The 19326-nt window shown below is 35.2% G+C and overlaps 1 protein-coding gene across 6 annotated transcripts in view; it reads right to left on the bottom strand.

The window, feature by feature from the left end:
* The window catches only part of LOC590159 (piezo-type mechanosensitive ion channel component 1), an 88642-nt gene extending 70078 nt beyond the window's left edge, over positions 1–18564 (bottom strand). For 3 of the 6 annotated variants that reach the window (XM_030975754.1, XM_030975756.1, XM_030975751.1), the window contains exons 1-7: positions 18013–18564; positions 13223–13321; positions 12300–12419; positions 11662–11704; positions 8639–9097; positions 7480–7666; positions 3575–3583 (exon numbers count right to left, since the gene is read on the bottom strand). In XM_030975754.1, coding sequence (XP_030831614.1) covers positions 3575–3583; positions 7480–7666; positions 8639–9097; positions 11662–11704; positions 12300–12419; positions 13223–13321; positions 18013–18085 — 990 coding nt within the window. In that variant the 5' untranslated portion in view covers positions 18086–18564. The remainder of the gene's footprint in view (positions 1–3574; positions 3584–7479; positions 7667–8638; positions 9098–11661; positions 11705–12299; positions 12420–13222; positions 13322–18012) is intronic. The other 3 variants (XM_030975755.1, XM_030975752.1, XM_030975753.1) reach the window with 2 other exon arrangements.
* Between the last annotated feature and the right edge of the window lie 762 nt (positions 18565–19326).

Below are 19326 nucleotides of genomic sequence, written 5' to 3' on the forward strand. Positions count from 1 at the left end.
AAATTTTCGGGGGCTACTTTTTCAACTTTCGGGGGCTCTTTTTTCTGGGGCTACTTTTTCATTAATTCATAAAAGGATAGGCCTACACTTTGTTGAGATTTGTTTAGTAGGCGAAGGTTTCAGGCTTAATACTTCATAGGTCTAATTGCCTATTTAAAACTAGATGGAATTCGACTGCGCGCAGTCGAAAATGATGCCTCCGTCATAGAGCAATTTTACAAACCAAAACAGAAGAAATTTTTCAAATTCAAGTTCAATTGTAATCCATTAACAGGTTCTCAGAATATCGTGATTACAAACAATTTCTCATATACATATATGACCCTTTGAACTTTGACCTCATGATCCTAATATCTACTCAGCTCATTGGCTCTGCAAGATATCCAGAGTTAAATAGTAATCCATCTGTCAGTTCTAATGAGAATGCGTTCACAAGCTATTTTTGCATACATAATGAGCCCATGACCTTGGACCTTATGAACCAAGAATCTACACAGTTCATTGGCTCTGCAAGATACATAAATGATCTAAGTTTGGCAGGAATCCATCAATCTGTTCTAATGATAACGCGATCACAAGCTGTTTTTGCATACATAATGGGCGCTGTGACCTTTGACCTTTGACCTCGTTACCCAAAATCTAATAAGTTCATCGGCTCTGCAAGTAACATACATGACCTAAGTTTGGCAGGAATCCATCAATCGGTTCTTGAGATAACGCGATCACAAGCTGTTTTTGCATACATAATGAGCCCTGTGACCTTTGACCTTTGACCTCGTGACCCCAAAATCTAATCAGTTCATTGGCTCTGCAAGATACATACATGACCAAAGTTTGGCAGGAATCCATCTATCGGTTCTTCAGATAACGCGATCACGAGCCGTTTTGCATACATAATGAGCCCTGTGACCTTTGACCTTTGACCTCGTGACCCCAAAATCTAATCAGTTCATTGACTCTACAAGATACATACATGACCAAAGTTTGGCAGGAATCCATCCATCGGTTCTTCAGATAACGCGATCACGAGCTGTTTTTGCATACATAATGAGCCCTGTGACCTTTGACCTTTGACCTCGTGACCCCAAAATCTAATCAGTTCATCGACTTTGCTAGATACATATATGACCAAAGTTTGGTAGGAATCCATTGATCCGTTCTTCAGATAACGTGATCACGAGAACGGGACGTACGTACAGACGTACGTACAGACGTACGGACGGACGGACGGACGGACGGACGGACGGACAACCCGAAAACATAATGCCTCCGGCTACTTCGTAACGGAGGCATAAAAACAACATTTTTCTAGTTCAATAACTAAGTTTTCATGCATTGCTTTGATGCAAGAACTGTAACATAATTAATAGATCTAGATTGTGATTATTTCTGACCATGAATTTCGATAATCATTTTTGAAAGTAAAATTTTCACAAGAAAATCAGACAGTCGTTTAAAAACGTAGACATTAGTCATACTTTTACTAATTCTAAGCTCAGGTTTCGTAAATCTATTCACGAAACTATATTGAAATCGTGATGCAAACCAACAGATAACAATTTCAAAGTGTCAAATCTCTTCGACTCAGCTCAGCTCAGCTGATCGAACTCGCACACACTCCAGCGTAACTCCATGAAGCTCGAACACCGACGCCGCAGGCCTCGGAAGCCTGCGGTGCGCGGTGCCGGTGTTACACTGCACTGTGTGTACTGTGAGGACTGAAGGCAGCTTGCGACTGCAACTGTCAGTCCAATGGTTTTCTTGTGAAAACTTTCCTTTAGAAAGTGATAATCAAAATGTAGTATACATTAACCGTCATAATCACAAAATAAGCTTTGATTTCATACCTCCATTCACGAAAACTATATAAAAATCGCGGCAATAATGATGGAAATAGGTCTCTAAGTTTGGACGTGGACGGGAAGCTTCGTGTGTATCTCTGTTGCTTGTGCAGCGCTACTACAAATTAAAGGATATCCTATAGAAAGATGCTTTACTCGGGTAATCCCGACCCTGTCCATCGTGCATTTAATACGCAACTTAATGTGAGTGGATGGTCATCGGTCGTGTGTCTACGGATGTCATGTTGAATATCCATGAGGTATCTCTGTCGTCACGCATATCCTGCATTATGCATATCGCGTCTGTTTTCGCCCTGGACGTCGACACGGAGGAGGACCTCGGGCGGAGTATAGCCAATTCCACAGAGTAGACTCTCCCGCGGACGACGGCACCGGGCACGGGTACCCCGAGGGCAGGGTTCAGGAGGAGATAGCCGCACCAACTTGGGTCGGCGATCTCATTAAAAAACAATAGAATACAAAGGCTCACCGAGACGTCGCGCCCCCCGCGGAGCCTTAGCGTATTACTTATATAGATGGATAGATACAAATAAAGGCTACCAAAAGTACCAATGGCATGTGTGGGAAACTAAATGATAACTACAATGTAACTATACATTACTTTCATTACATCCGTCAAGAACCAGAAATATGTTTACTCTGTACATAATAATACTAATAATAGTGGGTTTTTGTATAGCGCTCATGTCTGTCAAACTTGACACTCCTGGCGCTCCCCAACTACTACCCTGGCTTTAGCATGGCTGCCATTACGGCGCTCTAGCATTTCAAGGAATTCATTTCTGCAAGGTACCCATTTACATCACCTGGGTCGAGAGTGGCAAATGTAGATATTTGTCTTGCCAAAGGACATAATAGTGCAGCCACAGGACTCCACCGAGGATCTTGTGATCCACAGTCTTGTGACATATCCACTCGACCGTGACAACTCTACTAATGACGTGAACTAATACCCTTCTGGCTCTCAACAAGATGATTTACACATGATCAACACCAAATATGACGGTGACCAATTATCATTATCATAAAACCATCATCTGAACCTAGCTTGCATGTACACAAAGTATACATGTGTGATGTTTTATGACTGTGGTGGGATTCGACAAGTTAGCAAATAATACTAGACACAGAGGGAAACTCTAAATCATAACACCCTCATCTTGGAAAACATTTAATAAAGTACAAATTGACAAGTTCTGTGTTCAGGTGCAGATAACAAGTACATGTGAACTATTAGTTTGACTGATTATACATGTACATGTATATTGAGGGTGTACAAGCATCACTTGATTTCTATAAGATTTATCACTATTTAATGATATGGCGGGGAGAGGGTAGCAGATGAATGATGCTCGGATATAATTCCATTTATATTGGAAACATGTATGTTATACATTTATCATTATTTAATGAAGTGGAAGGGGGTAGCAGATGTGATACTCAGAGAAAAATATATAAAATATTGACTTCTTTTTGAGGGTACACAAACTTTCAACATTGATTACAAATTTATGATATCATCAGGATATCACCATTATCATAATTATGATTATTTAATGAAGTGGAGGGGGCGGGGGGTAGCAGCTGGATGATGCTCAGATATAATAACATTGATGTATGCAACATGTTATACATGTATCATTAACAGACAATATGCATTCAAAATCTACATTTATGCACATAAATGCAAGAGACCATGACATGGAACATACCTTAGAGTGCTGTAGATAAAGACAAAAAAATGACAACAGAATGATTATGAAAGTGATAGGGAGAGTTCTTTCAAAATTATCTGTTGGAATTTAATATCCCTCCTGTTCATCATATCAGTTATAGAAGATGCAAATTGTATTTTCAGAGCAACATATAAACATTGACTTTTTTTTTAGACACAAACTTTCAACAACTGATTAGAAATCTACATGTATGATCATCAGAATATCATCATAGAGCATGAAACTCAGGCACTAGGCAATGTCACTATAAAGATAAGTTTTTGATGATATATTTGGTAAAAAATTTTATTTCTTTATCTCTCTCTCTCTCTTTCTCTCACACACTCTCTTAACAGCAATATTGATTATTTTCAAACTTTAAAAAAAAATCTTTGAGCAAAATCACGTTTGGAAATCATTCCTTTGACTAATACATGGACATGTATGAACATATACATGTACATAAATTGTATCATTATGATTAATCTAGGGGTCATACAATTTGTGCAGCAGGCTATTATTAAAGGCGGTTGAAATATGAGGGTTGAGTTTAAGAGTTAATTGCATTGACAAATGTAAATGTAATCCCAATATCAATTTATATTCAGCTAAAAGAAAATTAAACATGCTCAGCAACCTTTCAATTACCCAGTGAAAAAAAATACACGGAGGTTCGGGGCGAATTAGCCCCCGAAATGTTACATTTTCAGTTGTATGTTTTTATCTGCATGCATGGTGCAATATGAGGTCTCATTCAAAAGGGTCAGTATGACAATGGCATGCACATGCTATGTTCATTACCCTCATCATTATTATAATGTCTCTTTTTCATGTTCACATCAATCTAGCCTGTCTGACCTTAACATCCACAATCTGTGACTGATTGTCGACATTCAAGGTTATCCCATGACAGACTCCAATAATTTGGAGTTTACAGTAAACTTGCACTTTTTTTATTCTTTTTAAAGAACTCAACATGCAGGTCCAAACTCCAAAAAGAGGGAGGAAGGCCAAATACAAACTTCCTGACAGGAATTTGACTTTGTACTTTTATTTGCTTTGGTCACAATACCTTTACAGTTTGTTGTACATTTACTTTTCAGCCTCTGATATATATTTCAATCACCTAGTCATTCAAGACCTGAAGATTTTCATATATTCAATGTGTGACAAACACAATTCAGTTTTCACTATATAATTACTGTATGCAGTGTCAAAACTAAAACCCCTTACTGTGTATGTGGGTTTCCCTGTACCACTCACAAATATTTTCCCCATTTACTTTTCTTGTTCAGCAGCCAACAGTGCCACGGACATGTGATCTTTGAATGTGGGAGTGGCACTGTTATTATCTTAAAGGTTTCATTTCATTCATTTAAAGCCTTCTTGTCTTGTAGTTGAAAACGTTCAAACCTGTTGTTCAAGTATGTCAAACTAATGAATGAAAGAATTTTCATAATATGCTTTCATAACTCACATGTACTGTCAATGGGGAAAGTGCAATGGTCATTTTAGTATGAGTTCAAAGGTAAATTGTCCATATTTTCTTTGCTATATGACTTAAAATATAGATAATCATATTCCAAAGAGACACCAAACACTGTAAGAAACTTGCCACAATTAGCTGCAATCTTTTTTTTTCTAACAATAGTTTAAATCCATGTTTGTAAATTTCATGGTTATCGTTCTTTAATCTTACCCAGATTACTTGAGACAAAATTTTGGCAATTTCATATCAAAATTTTAACCTGTGCCTTTAAGACAGATGATAAACCTATTTCATCCAACCATGTGTGAACTATAATGGCCAAAGCAGGCCTTAAACTCCAAGATCTTTCATCAGGAAGAGCAATGATCTTTGAAAATCCATAAAACCCAATGTTGATATGTTTTACAGGCTACAAGTACATGTGGTTCCTATTGTTGGATACACTGGCCTGAAATCCGATTTAGGATTCTCGTTGATTTCTTCAAGCGTTTTCTCACTCCCTACATATCTCAAGAACCTAGAAATTGGTTTTTAAAAATGTTTAAACACAAAAAAGGTAATTTTGTATACTTTCAAAGCATGTCATTGATCTAAGGATAGTAATTTGTATATTCAGGGTTAACGTAGGTCCTGTTGATGAAATTCCTCCCCAAAAGTGTATTCCCTAAGCTTTCCTGTCAATGAAGTCTATGCAATGAGGTACATCTTTTTTGTTTGATGTACTTTCAAAAATGTTTTATGATAGCACACTACAGGGCTAAATAACCAAATTCATGTAAACTTAGGAACATAAATTTCCATTTGTAGTCATCACTTGTAAGCATACATATGCAAACTTTGCAAAGTTGAGACGATCAATCATAAGAAGTCAAGAGTTAAATTATGTCATGCCAAATAGGCTATTTATTTTAAATTGACAGACAATGCTTCTAAACTGTTACCTACCAATTTGCTTCCTGAATTACACATTTGTAAGATAAATGTAGTGCTTTTTAAAACTTGTAGTATACGTACTACAGTTCTATTAAGTTGAATGAAATGTTGCTTTCTAGTACATGTACAAGGAGAGTGGACAATATCAACTACTTGTAAAGTGAAAGTGAAAGCAATATTAAAGATAAACTTGAGTTCTGGTAAAAAAAGAAAATTAATTCTCACAGAATCTAACGAAACTTACACTGAATGTTCAAGATTACAAATAAATGTCATGTGCCAAACAATTTTGGAAGAAAATGTATACTGGCTGAGTAATGAGCATAGAAAGATAAGGAAATCAGGGTAGTACTAGCCCCGACACCATGTGTGTTGTCCCATATACATTTTTCTGTGTAAGTGATTGTTACTTTACCAAGACTCTGCCAAATTTATGATGATTTTGATGACTCCAGAACCTTGCATTACACACCATTACTTACATGCTATATGATCAACTTTTCTGATCCATTCCACACCTTTTCTTTCACAATGCAATCGCATTACCAGAACTCAAGTTTATCTTTAACTATTCAAATGTTGGCAGTTCTAAATGTCAAAGTCATTGGTGCTATCTTGAGCTATCTGGCATACTTGTGTAAATAAGCATATTGTTCCTACAAGTACATGTCATTTATGCATGGCTAGTCTTTTTATGAATGGATTTCACAGATAAAAATCAAATGTCATGTAATATAGTTCTTTTAGTCCTACATGTATGTTTACCAATTTTCATCCATTTTTCAATCTTCCACTTTGCCTCAATATCTAATATATTGTTATGTAATTCACCCATTGCATTACACCTCTAATAACTTAATTAGTGGTAAAGACTTTGAATACACAACACAATTGACATAAAAAACAAGAACTCAAACAGAACAGAAAATGACATACAATCATCATTATCATTATGTTGTTGAATCCTTTGATTTTTTTTAAAACTTCATACTATGTGCAACTAAACCAATAAGATTTAATAATATACAATTTAGGAGGAAAAACAAAAATTATCAGTTCCAAAATTATGTATCGATGTCCATGTCTATTAGAAAAATATAACAAAGTTAATGAGTAATGAAATGATGATGCAAAAGAAGAAAATTATTGAAATATTAAAGTACAACCAAATAAAAAAGTAACCCTTAAATTAAAATTATCCATTATTTACATAACGGGTTACAGCCCTAGAGACCCTCAGCCCATAAGAAAAACAACCCAATGAACCAACAGCCCATGATACTGACAATCCATAAGACCAACATTGGCGGTCTCACAGGCTTTCTCACAAGTTACGAGCCCTGAGATCGACAATGTCAGTCTTGTGGGCCATCAGTCTCAGCGGAGTCAATCTCATGAACCATTGGTCTACTGAGATGCCCCTGGTGGAAAGATTACATTTCAGATGAAACGATGAGAAAGTGAAGAAGTGTGAACTCACCGGTCCTGCGAACCATCTGTGAACCTCATGACCCAGGAACCAGTAGAATTGGATCACTACCCAGGGGTTGACCCAGGTAGTCCAACCAGAAGAGTCGGCTATGGCTATCATTCTCGGGTCCTTTCCTTGGTCACATCGCAGGGAATCAACGATGGGCGTAAGACCAACGAATGCTGGCACATTGAATCTACATAGTTGGAATGATATGGTGTTGTTAGGGTCAGACATGACCAATTGATTTGTCAGACTTTGATGTTGCAAGTGTTGTAATAACAGGTGCCTTGGATTTCAAATGCAGGAAAGTATTCCTGCCAACATAGTGAATATTCTACAATGGATGCTCCCCATAGTTGAGAGTGAGACTGAGTAACCATTTAAAAGCACATAATGGAACGTTATCTTGTCTGAATACTATAAGGCGCACACTATACATGGGTCAAACACTGACCCTAAAACTTTCACCAAGACCCCAAAAATGTCAAAACATTATCAGGTGCCTAGCACACTTGGGCCCATAAAATTACAACCCCCAATGCTAAAGAAAGGGTTAGTTTGCACCTTCGTATTCATTACCAATCCACAAACCAATTCATCTCAGCAAAAGTTTGTGTTTCCACTAACAGGTATTCAGAATTGTAAGGGAGTAAACAAAAAAAAAAGAAGTAATTTCCTTTCAATGACAGACTTCTTTTTTTCTTTTTTCTTCTTCAAAGGAACCTACTGTAGAGTGGCTCATTGCCATGTATTATTTTACACATAAGCTGTATGTCAGAGAAAACCAAATTGTGCGGAATAAACTGGATGCCTACATGTGTACATAAAATGTGGTCTATTCATAGAGCCTTATACTCATAACTCCACAAAGAATATATGTAATTAAGTAAAATCTATAGAGATGCATAAATTGTCTAGTCTCAAGTGGACACTCTTCCTTCCTTCACTCACAAGCTCGGGTTTTGATAATACCTTGCCAGCCCATAGTTAAATATAGCAATAGCATGCTCTTGTAACAATCCATTCAGAATCCATAATGAACTTATTTCTTCATTTCTTTCTCAAAAATACATTACTCCAATATTATGAGGAACAACTTTTGTCCCTCTTAAAAGCATCAGATGAATATTTTGCGACTGAAATTCATAAAGAACTAAAATCTCACCCTTCCTCGGAATCATCATATGGCACTAACTCCTGGAAGAACTGGAACTGAACCAGGTAGAGGACGATGACATGAGCGCCACTGTAGATGAGCCACAGGACTTGGATCCACTTGAAGACCCTTCCCCAGCTCTGATAGAAGGACCACCAGGTCACCACTACCAGGAAACCCACAAAGTACACCGATGAGATGGCTGACGGGAAGATGATTCCCGACAGCGCACAGAAGAGCATAACGTTGCACGACCGCAGACCTTCGACGACTACTGAGGTTCGTCGAGGGCGACGTTCCATTACCGGGGCGAGTGGTTCGTCATTCTCATCGGAATCTGATTCGGATGTCTGGGGCGGCGGGGTAAGGATGTACTTGCAGGAGAGGAATACGATGAGAGAAACAACCAGGAGGATGACATCAGGAACCACTAGTCTGGCGACATTGAGTGCGTCAAGGTCATCCAATCTGAAGAGTTCATTAAATGTCGAAAAGAGAGAGCAACTTCTTTATCATTTAATATTCATTTACAAAATATTGAATTTAGAGTCAACATTAGAGTATACAAATAATGACAGGCTTATAAGCCTTATACTCCAGTAACACACACGAAACTGGAACCAGACCGACATAAAGATGGAAGAAAATTTACATAATGACATATATATGGCCATGAATCTGTACATTTGGGGCTGTCTGAATTTTGTTTGCCAGTGAGACTAAGGTATAACAATGAAAATGTACCTGCCCTCTAATTGGACAATACCAACTGCATCTACTTTTTTTAATATCTTGGATATTTCTTCTAACAGCAATCACACAAATTAGTCATGATAGTCAACAAACTATAATGGACGATCTTAAACAAAATTTTAATAAAAATGTAAAGCACTCATTCGATTCTGAACATGAATGTAAAGGAAATATAAGCAATAAAGCATACCGGTATAACAAAAAGTAAGAATGTCATTGTTTAAAACTGTACCAACAATTTTTTTTTTAACTGGTACCTATCTTGCAAAAATTTGTATTCCCTCTGGAATTACATTAAAATCTTTTAGTCAATTTGCATAAAAGGTAACCTGTGAACAATTACATAAGAATCACTACCGGTAACATAAAGTAGCCCTGATACAGTAAAAAATTGGACCATGAAACCCTACCAGCATAAATGCCTACAGTATATATATTTGGTATCTACATTAGGTCATATTGCAAGTATTTCTTTTGAAACTTAATGCATGTATACAGGTAGGCTTCAAAGATACATAAGGATGGCCTTCTAATCTTTCTTATCACTTCAAAAGTCAGCACAAAAATAGGTAAATAGACATTTTTAAATGGTTCAAGAGCACAAAAAACATGATGCACTACAATATACCTGTTTAGTAATTTTGACTGTATTAATTATGTGATGTGATTATGTAAACATTGCAAATATACACACCTTTCGAATAACTACATCATACAACTTATTTAAATAATAAGGGTTTACAAACATGAATATTTCAGTACAGTAAAACCCTTTAGAAAGATCATCTGTTCAGGAGGATTACGGGAGTACCGGTATATCTACTTTCCCTCCCTCATAGCTATTTTTTCTCTGCATTTTTTAAAATACATACATACTGGAATATAGTGCTATGCATTTCATACATGTACAGGTTTGAATTGGTCATATCCACAATACACAGAATGATTCTACATGTACTAGCACATCAAGTCATTATTCTAATATCGAAAACATGTTTGTTCTCTCTGAGTATACTCCATTCAAATTCCAGCTGCCACATGAGATGTAAAAATCATATCAGACAAAAATAGATTGGAGTGAACATGCACCTGGCAAAATTGGCTAGTCAACAATGCCGCACCTTGATGAACTTAAGCATACACATGTACCCTATCAATCCTTTAGTTGCTAAGTGACCTGAATGTAATTGATGTTATTTACAAAATGTACATTACACACTGCCTCAATTGAAGCAGCAGGAATCATGATGGTTGTATTGATAATACAGGGTTAAATAATTAATAGATTTAAAACTGGCAGACCATAACTTCATTGGTTTTTCCTTGACTTCTAACTTCTGTTCCCATACTACATGTACCCTATAACCTTTAGTATACAAGGGATTACAATAAAAATGTTCTCTTTATGACTTATTCTACAATTATTAGTAGAACAACAACAAAAATGTGAGGGAGCAATCATTTTCCTTTCAATATGCAGCACTACAGTGTATATTGTGCATACAAATGTACACCCTGTACATGTATCTTTATCTATGCTTTTTATTAAGTGCTAAATATTATATTTATAATATAAATTTGTAAAATGCCGACAATATCATACAACATTTAGAACAATTTGGGATACTGTATTTCAAACCAACAACGCATAGTATTTAGGCTTTGATGTTCAATCTGAATTTTGTACCAGCTAAAAATTGAAAGATTTTCTTCTCAAATTTGCTGCAAAAGTCTAAAGTGCAAAAATTAATTAAATGACCTTCATTGTTTATTTGCATTCTGCAGAGGCATAAGGAGTGGCTGTAGAAGCATCAACATTTCATGAGATGTTGATCAATACCTTTACAAGCTACTTTAGGGATTAGGAAATAAAGTTCTGATTGAATTTCCTACCTGGCAAGGTCAACGGTCTGGTTGTGAGCCAATATTTCCTACATGTATTAACATTGAAAGAACACTACAAGCAAATGACATCAATCCTAAATTTGCTGAACGGAAGAAGCTCAATTCTTTTAAAGGATTGGGTAACTTTGCCTTAGACTTTTGTTAGGGCTTCCATATTACACCATATCACAGACACTGGTAACACGTAGGACCATGCATCTTAGATATAACATTGTTAAACGATGCCTTTAAATAGAAAATACATCTCAATAATTAGAGAGTGTGAGACAATCATGAATAATGGGGAGGACTTCATCAGCACAACAGTACTAAAAGACCGATTCTTCAACTGTTAATAATTGAATTATAAACATAATAAAAACATAAATTGTTACCTCTGATAGCCCATCTGTCTCCATATTGTATCCGTGAAGTTACCTGTTTCAGAAAGGAGTAAGAATAAAACAATAATTACAAATTATAGGATTTCAAAATGAGGTAGTATGTGTATTATCCACACATATTAATCATGATAATCAATTAATAAAGTTGGAATAATGTTTTTTTTTTATATATGTTAAACAAATATTTTATGCAATCATGACATTTGCATTGCTGTGCCTGCAAAATCAAATTAAAACAAATATTAACCATTTACAACTTTTAATGCAATATTCATTCATTGATTATTAGACTTTTCAATTAACTTATAATCAATTTTTTAAATATTTTGACAACTAAATATATCATCAGATATACAGCATCTGCTGAGAGTTAGAAGGGTATTTTAAACTCATACACTGTACTTTTACACTGAAAAATATGTTAAATTTCTGCCGGTATTTCAAAAAAGCACACTCCATAGGAAAATTCTCTATTTGTATTTTTTGTTGTGTTTACCAGTATTTACCTAGCAACCCTTAACACACTGAAACGTGAGAAAAATCTATGATTTTTGCTTGCAGTGTAAACGCAGCTATTGTTTACCAACACCACTCTCCTCAATAAAATGACAAAAGATTGGTATACTTACAACTATCGATGCTTTCATCATAACTGCTAAGGCCAGCTAAAACCACTTGATAAAGTATTTGGGTGACACATCCAAGAGCACTGAGAATCACAACGGTTTTCATAAACCGCCCTGGGCTCCCTGGATAGAAGACAAAAAAATGAAGGAGAGGATAAAATGAAGAGATTGTATCACAAATATTCATAATTTTCTTGACCGAGCATTTTTTAGAATTCATATTTACATACAGTTCAAATGAGTTGAGCTACAGTATTATACATCACTACATGAAATTTTAATAACATTCTAGTCTGATATTAAATTGTTGTGCAAATTTTAGTAGTATAGAACTAAAAACTACCTTCAAAAAAAGAATTTAACTACAGAGTACACTGAAACAGATACTATTCATTGCATTTATACATTGATACATTTTAGGTATTTTGTTTTCTAAAACTTTCACAGAAACATAATCCTATTCCAAGTGGTAAATTGGGTTTGGTAAACTGCATATATTATAAAGGTAATAGATTTACCTCATCAAACCTGTCATTTTGAATAATGTTCTTACAACAAACTTTTCTTTTGACACTTCAACTACAATAAGATCTGAATAATCTGATACACATTAGGCCTGTCCCCATCGGCTCGAGTTTGCCAAATAACCCGCTATTTTAGCAATCCTGATTGCAAATTAGCCAGTTAATATGTGTCTTCATCAGCCAGCAGTTGCAATTAGCGGATATTTGGTCAAGAAAATATCCCGAGAAATCTTGGTCTTGTTTCCAAAATATCCTGCTATCCGAGCAAGTTTGTGATGAGCGTATCGGTCTGGTGATGACGCAATTCCGAGCTTCGGGATACTATCCCGAGTCTGAAAATAGCGGGTTATTTGGCAAACTTGAGCTTCATGAAGACAGGCCTAACATGAATATTTGGCTTACCTTGAAGATGTAGCACATTTGTTGGGCTGGGGATGAGAGGCAATGCTAGAAGGCATAGTAGGTACACTCCTGAGACTGCATTGATCCTCACTATACTCACTGTACACAGATGGAGAAAAAAATGATGTGAAATTTGATTAAGCTTTGGAGATACATTATGTCTGCAAGAGCAATACTTTCACAAGTATCAAGATTATCAATATCATCTACTTTGTATTTTTTTTAAAAATTGTTTGATCAAAATCAGCAAATCATCAAGTACAAAATAAATAAAGGCTGTTACCACAGCGTTACAGACTTATATTGTACAAACAGGATTTACAGACCTAAAACAGTATCCAGCATTTCATGTATGGTATGTATGGTATATGTATGAAAACAAAATAAGTCTAAGATTTAATACACCAAAATGACCAAATAAAATTTTACCTTTTTAATAGACGGTCCAAGAAATGCGAGTTCCCTTTTTGTGCTTTACACTAACTAATCACAAACTTATTTACCGGGTAGATGTTAAAAGTAAAAAATTGTCTATCTCTTGTCTATAATTTTGTTTTTCAGTCTGGTATTTTTAGTCCATACAGAGTGGTTTATTACTCAATGAAATGGAAAAAAATGACAAAAACAAATTTACGCACATTGTGTATATTAATTCCGCCTACCTACATGTAGCTCTTGACAGAAGAAAAATTGTTTACAATTCTTGTAAAAAAATTCTGTAAAAAACAGTGAGATTTTCTTGGAGATGACCTCAATATTTGTCATTTTGTATGAGAGCTCTTTTTAAGCCCTCAATAGCTTTTTGTACAATGTATGTAAATCACTCTTTGCTCTAGTACATTTCTTCTGTAGTTTTGACCGTCTCTAACTCTCTATTATTCACAAGTTCATCAAGCAAAAAGCCCATTAAACTCAGCTAACCTGCATAAATAAACAATCATAATCAATCAATTGTATCCCTTAATTGTAATTTACAGCCGGATTAATTGAATGTCTCTCTTCATTAGAGGCATGACCAGGATTGGAGTGGTGGAAAATTCAACTGTTTGCAATGGCAAGCTAGTCTTACAAAGCAGACTTTAAATCATTTCACGGTTGCAATGTACTACAAAAATACAAATATGTTTGAACTCAGGCCAAACATCTTAATATTCTGATACTAGTATTCTCATGATAATTTTTTTCTTCCTTCTTCTTCTTCATTATGGAAAATTTTGATCAATGATCTTTCTTGTGAAAACAGAACGTCATTGGTTGATAATAATTTTCAAATTCAAACCTACACTATACACTGTACATGTACGTCTAAGACAAATTAATTGCACAGATTGCTAGAATGATCAATTTAGTTGCCTCATAAAGTTGGATTGCATCCATCTTCTATTTTCATAATTTTCAGCCCGAGAGATCTTACAAGTGTACACTTAGAAATTCTCTAAGATAATGCTTAGGACAAAATGTAAAGCTAACCAAATTAAAACAATGACCTTAATAACCAATAAAGTTAATACATGTATCCATCAGAATAGGAAGGATGCATTATTTGTAATTGTATCTTAATATTATTTCTTGGCAAAGATTTAGAAAACATAAGTCGGGTTACCAGTGTTGATCTATAACTTTCCATCAAAGGCATGTATCTCTCCTCAAATCACTAAAGTTCATACACTGTCTGTCACACTGTAACTAGAAAAAGTCTATAGGTAACTATTTTGAAGTTGGCTGATATGAGAGACTAGTAATCCACAGCAGTGATTCCTTTCTGTCCGCGTGGGTTTTTCGGACCATGTTGCAACCACTGTGCATCAGTTCCACGGCCACGGCTCATAAATAATTATGTACATGTATCTGTACTGCCCTGGGTCTACTCTTTATCAATTTAATGCTCGCTGAAATGGAAGGACGCTTTCCTTTGTGGCTGATGTCAGATGTTAGATGTTTTTGTTAGGCAGGGTGAACGCAGCCACGACTGTGGGCAAACAAAGGATTTTTTTCCCCTTCTCTCTATAGTTATGATTTAAACCACACTGTACAGTAAATGTGTAGTTGATACTTCTCTCCACCTCACACCTCTTGAATGAAACCATAATGAAGGTCGAGACAGGGATTGATATAGCATTTTAGCACATTATTAGGAGGTTTAGTTCAGGACGATTACCCGCTAAAATAATACTGACCTTGAGGAATATATCAAAATACACCACAGCCAGATTCATACTGCACATGCTCCAGCTGACTACAAAACATTTTTACCAAGAGATGAACACAGATCTACCGGTTTACAAGTTATGATTATTATTATACATGTTTGGGCACAATTTGCAATTGCTAGATTATTCAGAAAGCTGCTACTTTAGAAGCCTAAAACAACGATCCAAGGATTTAGGAGAATTGACATATGATATGTCTTCTTACTAAATAATTCTTGAGTGTAGGCAAAAGATGAAGTATTGATATTATATATCAACCTAGTTTAGCTAGACAGCATATCACTTACACATATAAAAATGAGGGTCTAAAAAAAATGTTCAAATGATCAAGTCTAACAATAGGCCTAGATTCCCCGAAAAAGCATTCATACTCAGATCAAATACATTTCTTATCTTTTTCTGTGTTATTTACAATGTACATCATAGGCTACAGCTGTTAATACTCATTTATAACTGAGAAAAATATACTAACATTTGACTTTTTGCTCTGTAATAAAATTTTTTTTTTTAAATCTCAGTGATCTGCATGAATAATAATTGAATTACAGTTGAATGGTTTGAGCACCTGACTGAAGATGTGAAAGTAATGAGTTCATCCCTTAGAATGGCTTTAAATGTTCTTAAAATGTACACCCATGTACTGTACATACATTTACAGTTTTGGTTTATTAAGAAACGGTCTTTGTAAGATTTCTTTGATTCTTATAACTGAACTTCTGAAGATACTTGTACGAACAAATTCTTAGCCGCTGTGAGTTTTTGTTTTGTTTTGTTTTCCACATACAGCTGTACAAGTAAGTGGAATATTGAACAGATATGGGATTAAAAATACATGAAATTAAGATCCAAGGTCTAAATTCTGAAGACATGCTGCTGGTATGATGGAAGGTTGCGAGTCCGGACACATAACAATTGAATTACATGTACATGTACAAATGCAAATAATTTAGTTACAATAACAGAAATACATGCTCTCAACATGATTTACCCTTGGAAAGTTAATACAGGATATTGCATTAACATTTTTTCCTTCCTTGACTGAGCAAATTGTCAACTGCTTTTCTCAGGGCTAAGTACATATATTTCTTCTTTATCTTTTTTTGCTTCTAGTAGCCCTGTGTTCTTCAATCTTTAAGATTATTGCAGGCAATATTTTAATTCTCTTTGATTTATGTTTCTTAACCTATATTGTACAAAATATCTCTATTTTTTATTTTCCTTATCGTAAGTAGAAAATATACATTGTACATTGTATGTACAGCAGAATATTTTGCTATTCAGCACGTACACATAAATACAAGCCTAATTATTCTATCTTGTTAATTTTTTTGTTTGTTTATTCATATTTATTATTTATTTTATTATATCCATTTCTTTTTGCATACCATATATTTTGTATCTGTCAACTTTGTGTTCTTTAAAAAAGACATTTCTGTCTACTTTTCTATACTTTTTATCAAGTAATAGGAAATCAAGACAAATTGAAGAAAAAATTATTGTGTGTGCTGTGTTGGTGCGAAACGGGTGCAGTTACATATATTATGTACACAACAATTACCTCAAAGGTGCAATCCATAAACAGTGACTCTCTACAGTACACTGCCTTGCTTTAATACTAGTCATATAATATTAATAGTCTAAGTAATATTGTAGCTCATTCCCAAACACTTTCATGTCTGGTGGCAGCGACCAATGTAAGTAGTAACGTACTGTATTATCCAATTTTGCATGAATATTCATTTAGGAACTTTGCATAGAGGTCTATATTCATATTTATTTCCAACAGAATGGTAAACAAAGATATTACATTTTTTTTATTCATACATAATTCATTTTTTTCTGGAAACTATACAAATACACTTTGCACATAATACAATTATTACAAGACATTCTTAATTTCTGAGGAAATGGGGGAATCCACTAAAAAGCAGTGCTTGTAGTTTGTGGATCCCCCAGAAAAAGAAAAAAATAATTGTTTCAAATTTTGCCTATGAAGACTTAGAAAACACAAGACAATATTACAAAAAAACAAAAAACCACAAAACGAACAAGGAGGAGTAAAACAGATAAGAAGGAAAAGGGAAAAGGTGGAAGAAGGAAGAAGCAGGATATATCATGACCGAAAAAAGGGGTAGTTATAATGGTAGTATAAACTCAACAAGATTAATTTGGTGTTAAAAAAGCAATGTAAATTTTAGCAAAGCTACAACACCCACAATCAGTTTTTTATAGTTGTTAATATGGGCCATATATATTCATCCATGACAGTTGTCATATTTTAATTTAGATCCAAGGTCTAGACAGTAAAGGTCAATATTCTACACTTTGATCAGTTTTGATTTCTTCTTCAGGTTTTATCTGGATCTAAGTCTAGCCCTTTTTTTCTCTGTCCATATCAAAATAAATGAACTGTTAATTAACTTAAAAGTGAAGTGTTTGTTATAGTGTCCAATACAAAATGCAAAGACTAATATTAGCTGTAAATTTTAATAGTTAGGCTTCATTTAAATGCAGTATAACTTCCTGACTCGAGCCAAACATGTCTCAAGTATCTAGTCTAAAGAGGAAAAAACAACTCACCAAAAAGTAATGCTAGCCCCAACAACAACTTGAACAGAAAGACTGTGGCAGACATTTTCACCAGGCTTGCCATGGTTAACAAGTCTTTAGACTATCGCTCCTCACAAAATGTCTTGTACTGCTACATAATATTCCTTCTACTTGTCCAAGTGGCTACTAGTAACTAAACGATGCTAGCTAGTGTAGTGACGTGACAAATATCAGGTGCATATGCAGTGCAGAGTCGAGTCAACTCTCAATCGGAAAGGCTAGGCGGAAAATATCACCACACTGGCAACGGTCCAGACGCCGAGCTCAGCCCAGTGGAAATCGTTCAACGATTCGGTGACGAATCGAGGCACTTTCCAACAGCAGTCTTCTCAATTAGACTTTGCATGTAGTACCGTATTGGTTCCAACACTGTTTCCAGGTACCTGCCTCCAGTTAATCCAGTGGCGGGATCATGCTTTATTGATCTGATCCGAGAGAATAGAAAACTGCTTTCGTTTGTGTTGTTCTCTCATTGATCGAGAGATCATCAAGGACAGTCAATGCTCAAGCTCAACCAACTAGCTAGCGCTACATAAGATCACCTGACACCGGCTGCCAGCTCGAAACCACAAGTGGGCGCCAATGAACTTCTACATGTAGATCATTCTTGATGAGTGTTTCAACGCTTCCTGATAGGCTATGCAGGAAAATCTGGAAGTTTTGACTTTTTCAAGGAAATTTTCACGAAATGAAATAATTCCAGTAAATTTCAGGAAATTAAATAATACCGGGAAATTTCAGAGAATTAAGTTTTTAAAAAAGAAAATAAAAAAAAATCAAAAAAAAATCAGTTGGTTGGCTTTAGTCTTTTACAAAATGTATAGTTTTAGACATTTCTTCTGAATGAAGTGTATTTTTTGTTGTTGGTTTAAATTAAACTTAAAGTTGATATTGTGGTTCAACAAAAGACGTATGATGTTAGACGTTATAGGCTCCCTAGATAGCAATCCAATAGAACAAGGGGAGAACTAAAGCACATATAGAGACATTTAACAAAAATGTAAGATTCGGAATAGATATCCCCCTTCCCAATCAAAGGAGAGACAAAGAGTTATGTTGCAAAGCTACAAGAAATAAGCCCCGTTAGCCCTACAAAAAGTATACCGAAATAAGGGTATTAATGGTTACAACAAAAAAAGGTGGAAAGAATCCCAAAATTTGTCTTTTTTTAGTTACCTTTTTTTTTTCCTTCTCCTTTCTTTCCCTTTTCCACATTTGTCATTCTTTTTTTCTTTTTCTTATTATCTTACTTTCTTGCTTTCTTTCTATCTCAGTTTCCCCATT

The sequence above is a fragment of the Strongylocentrotus purpuratus genome, unplaced genomic scaffold, assembly GCF_000002235.5.
Source record: "Strongylocentrotus purpuratus isolate Spur 01 unplaced genomic scaffold, Spur_5.0 spur5_scaffold_8, whole genome shotgun sequence".
Lineage (NCBI taxonomy): Eukaryota > Metazoa > Echinodermata > Echinoidea > Camarodonta > Strongylocentrotidae > Strongylocentrotus > Strongylocentrotus purpuratus.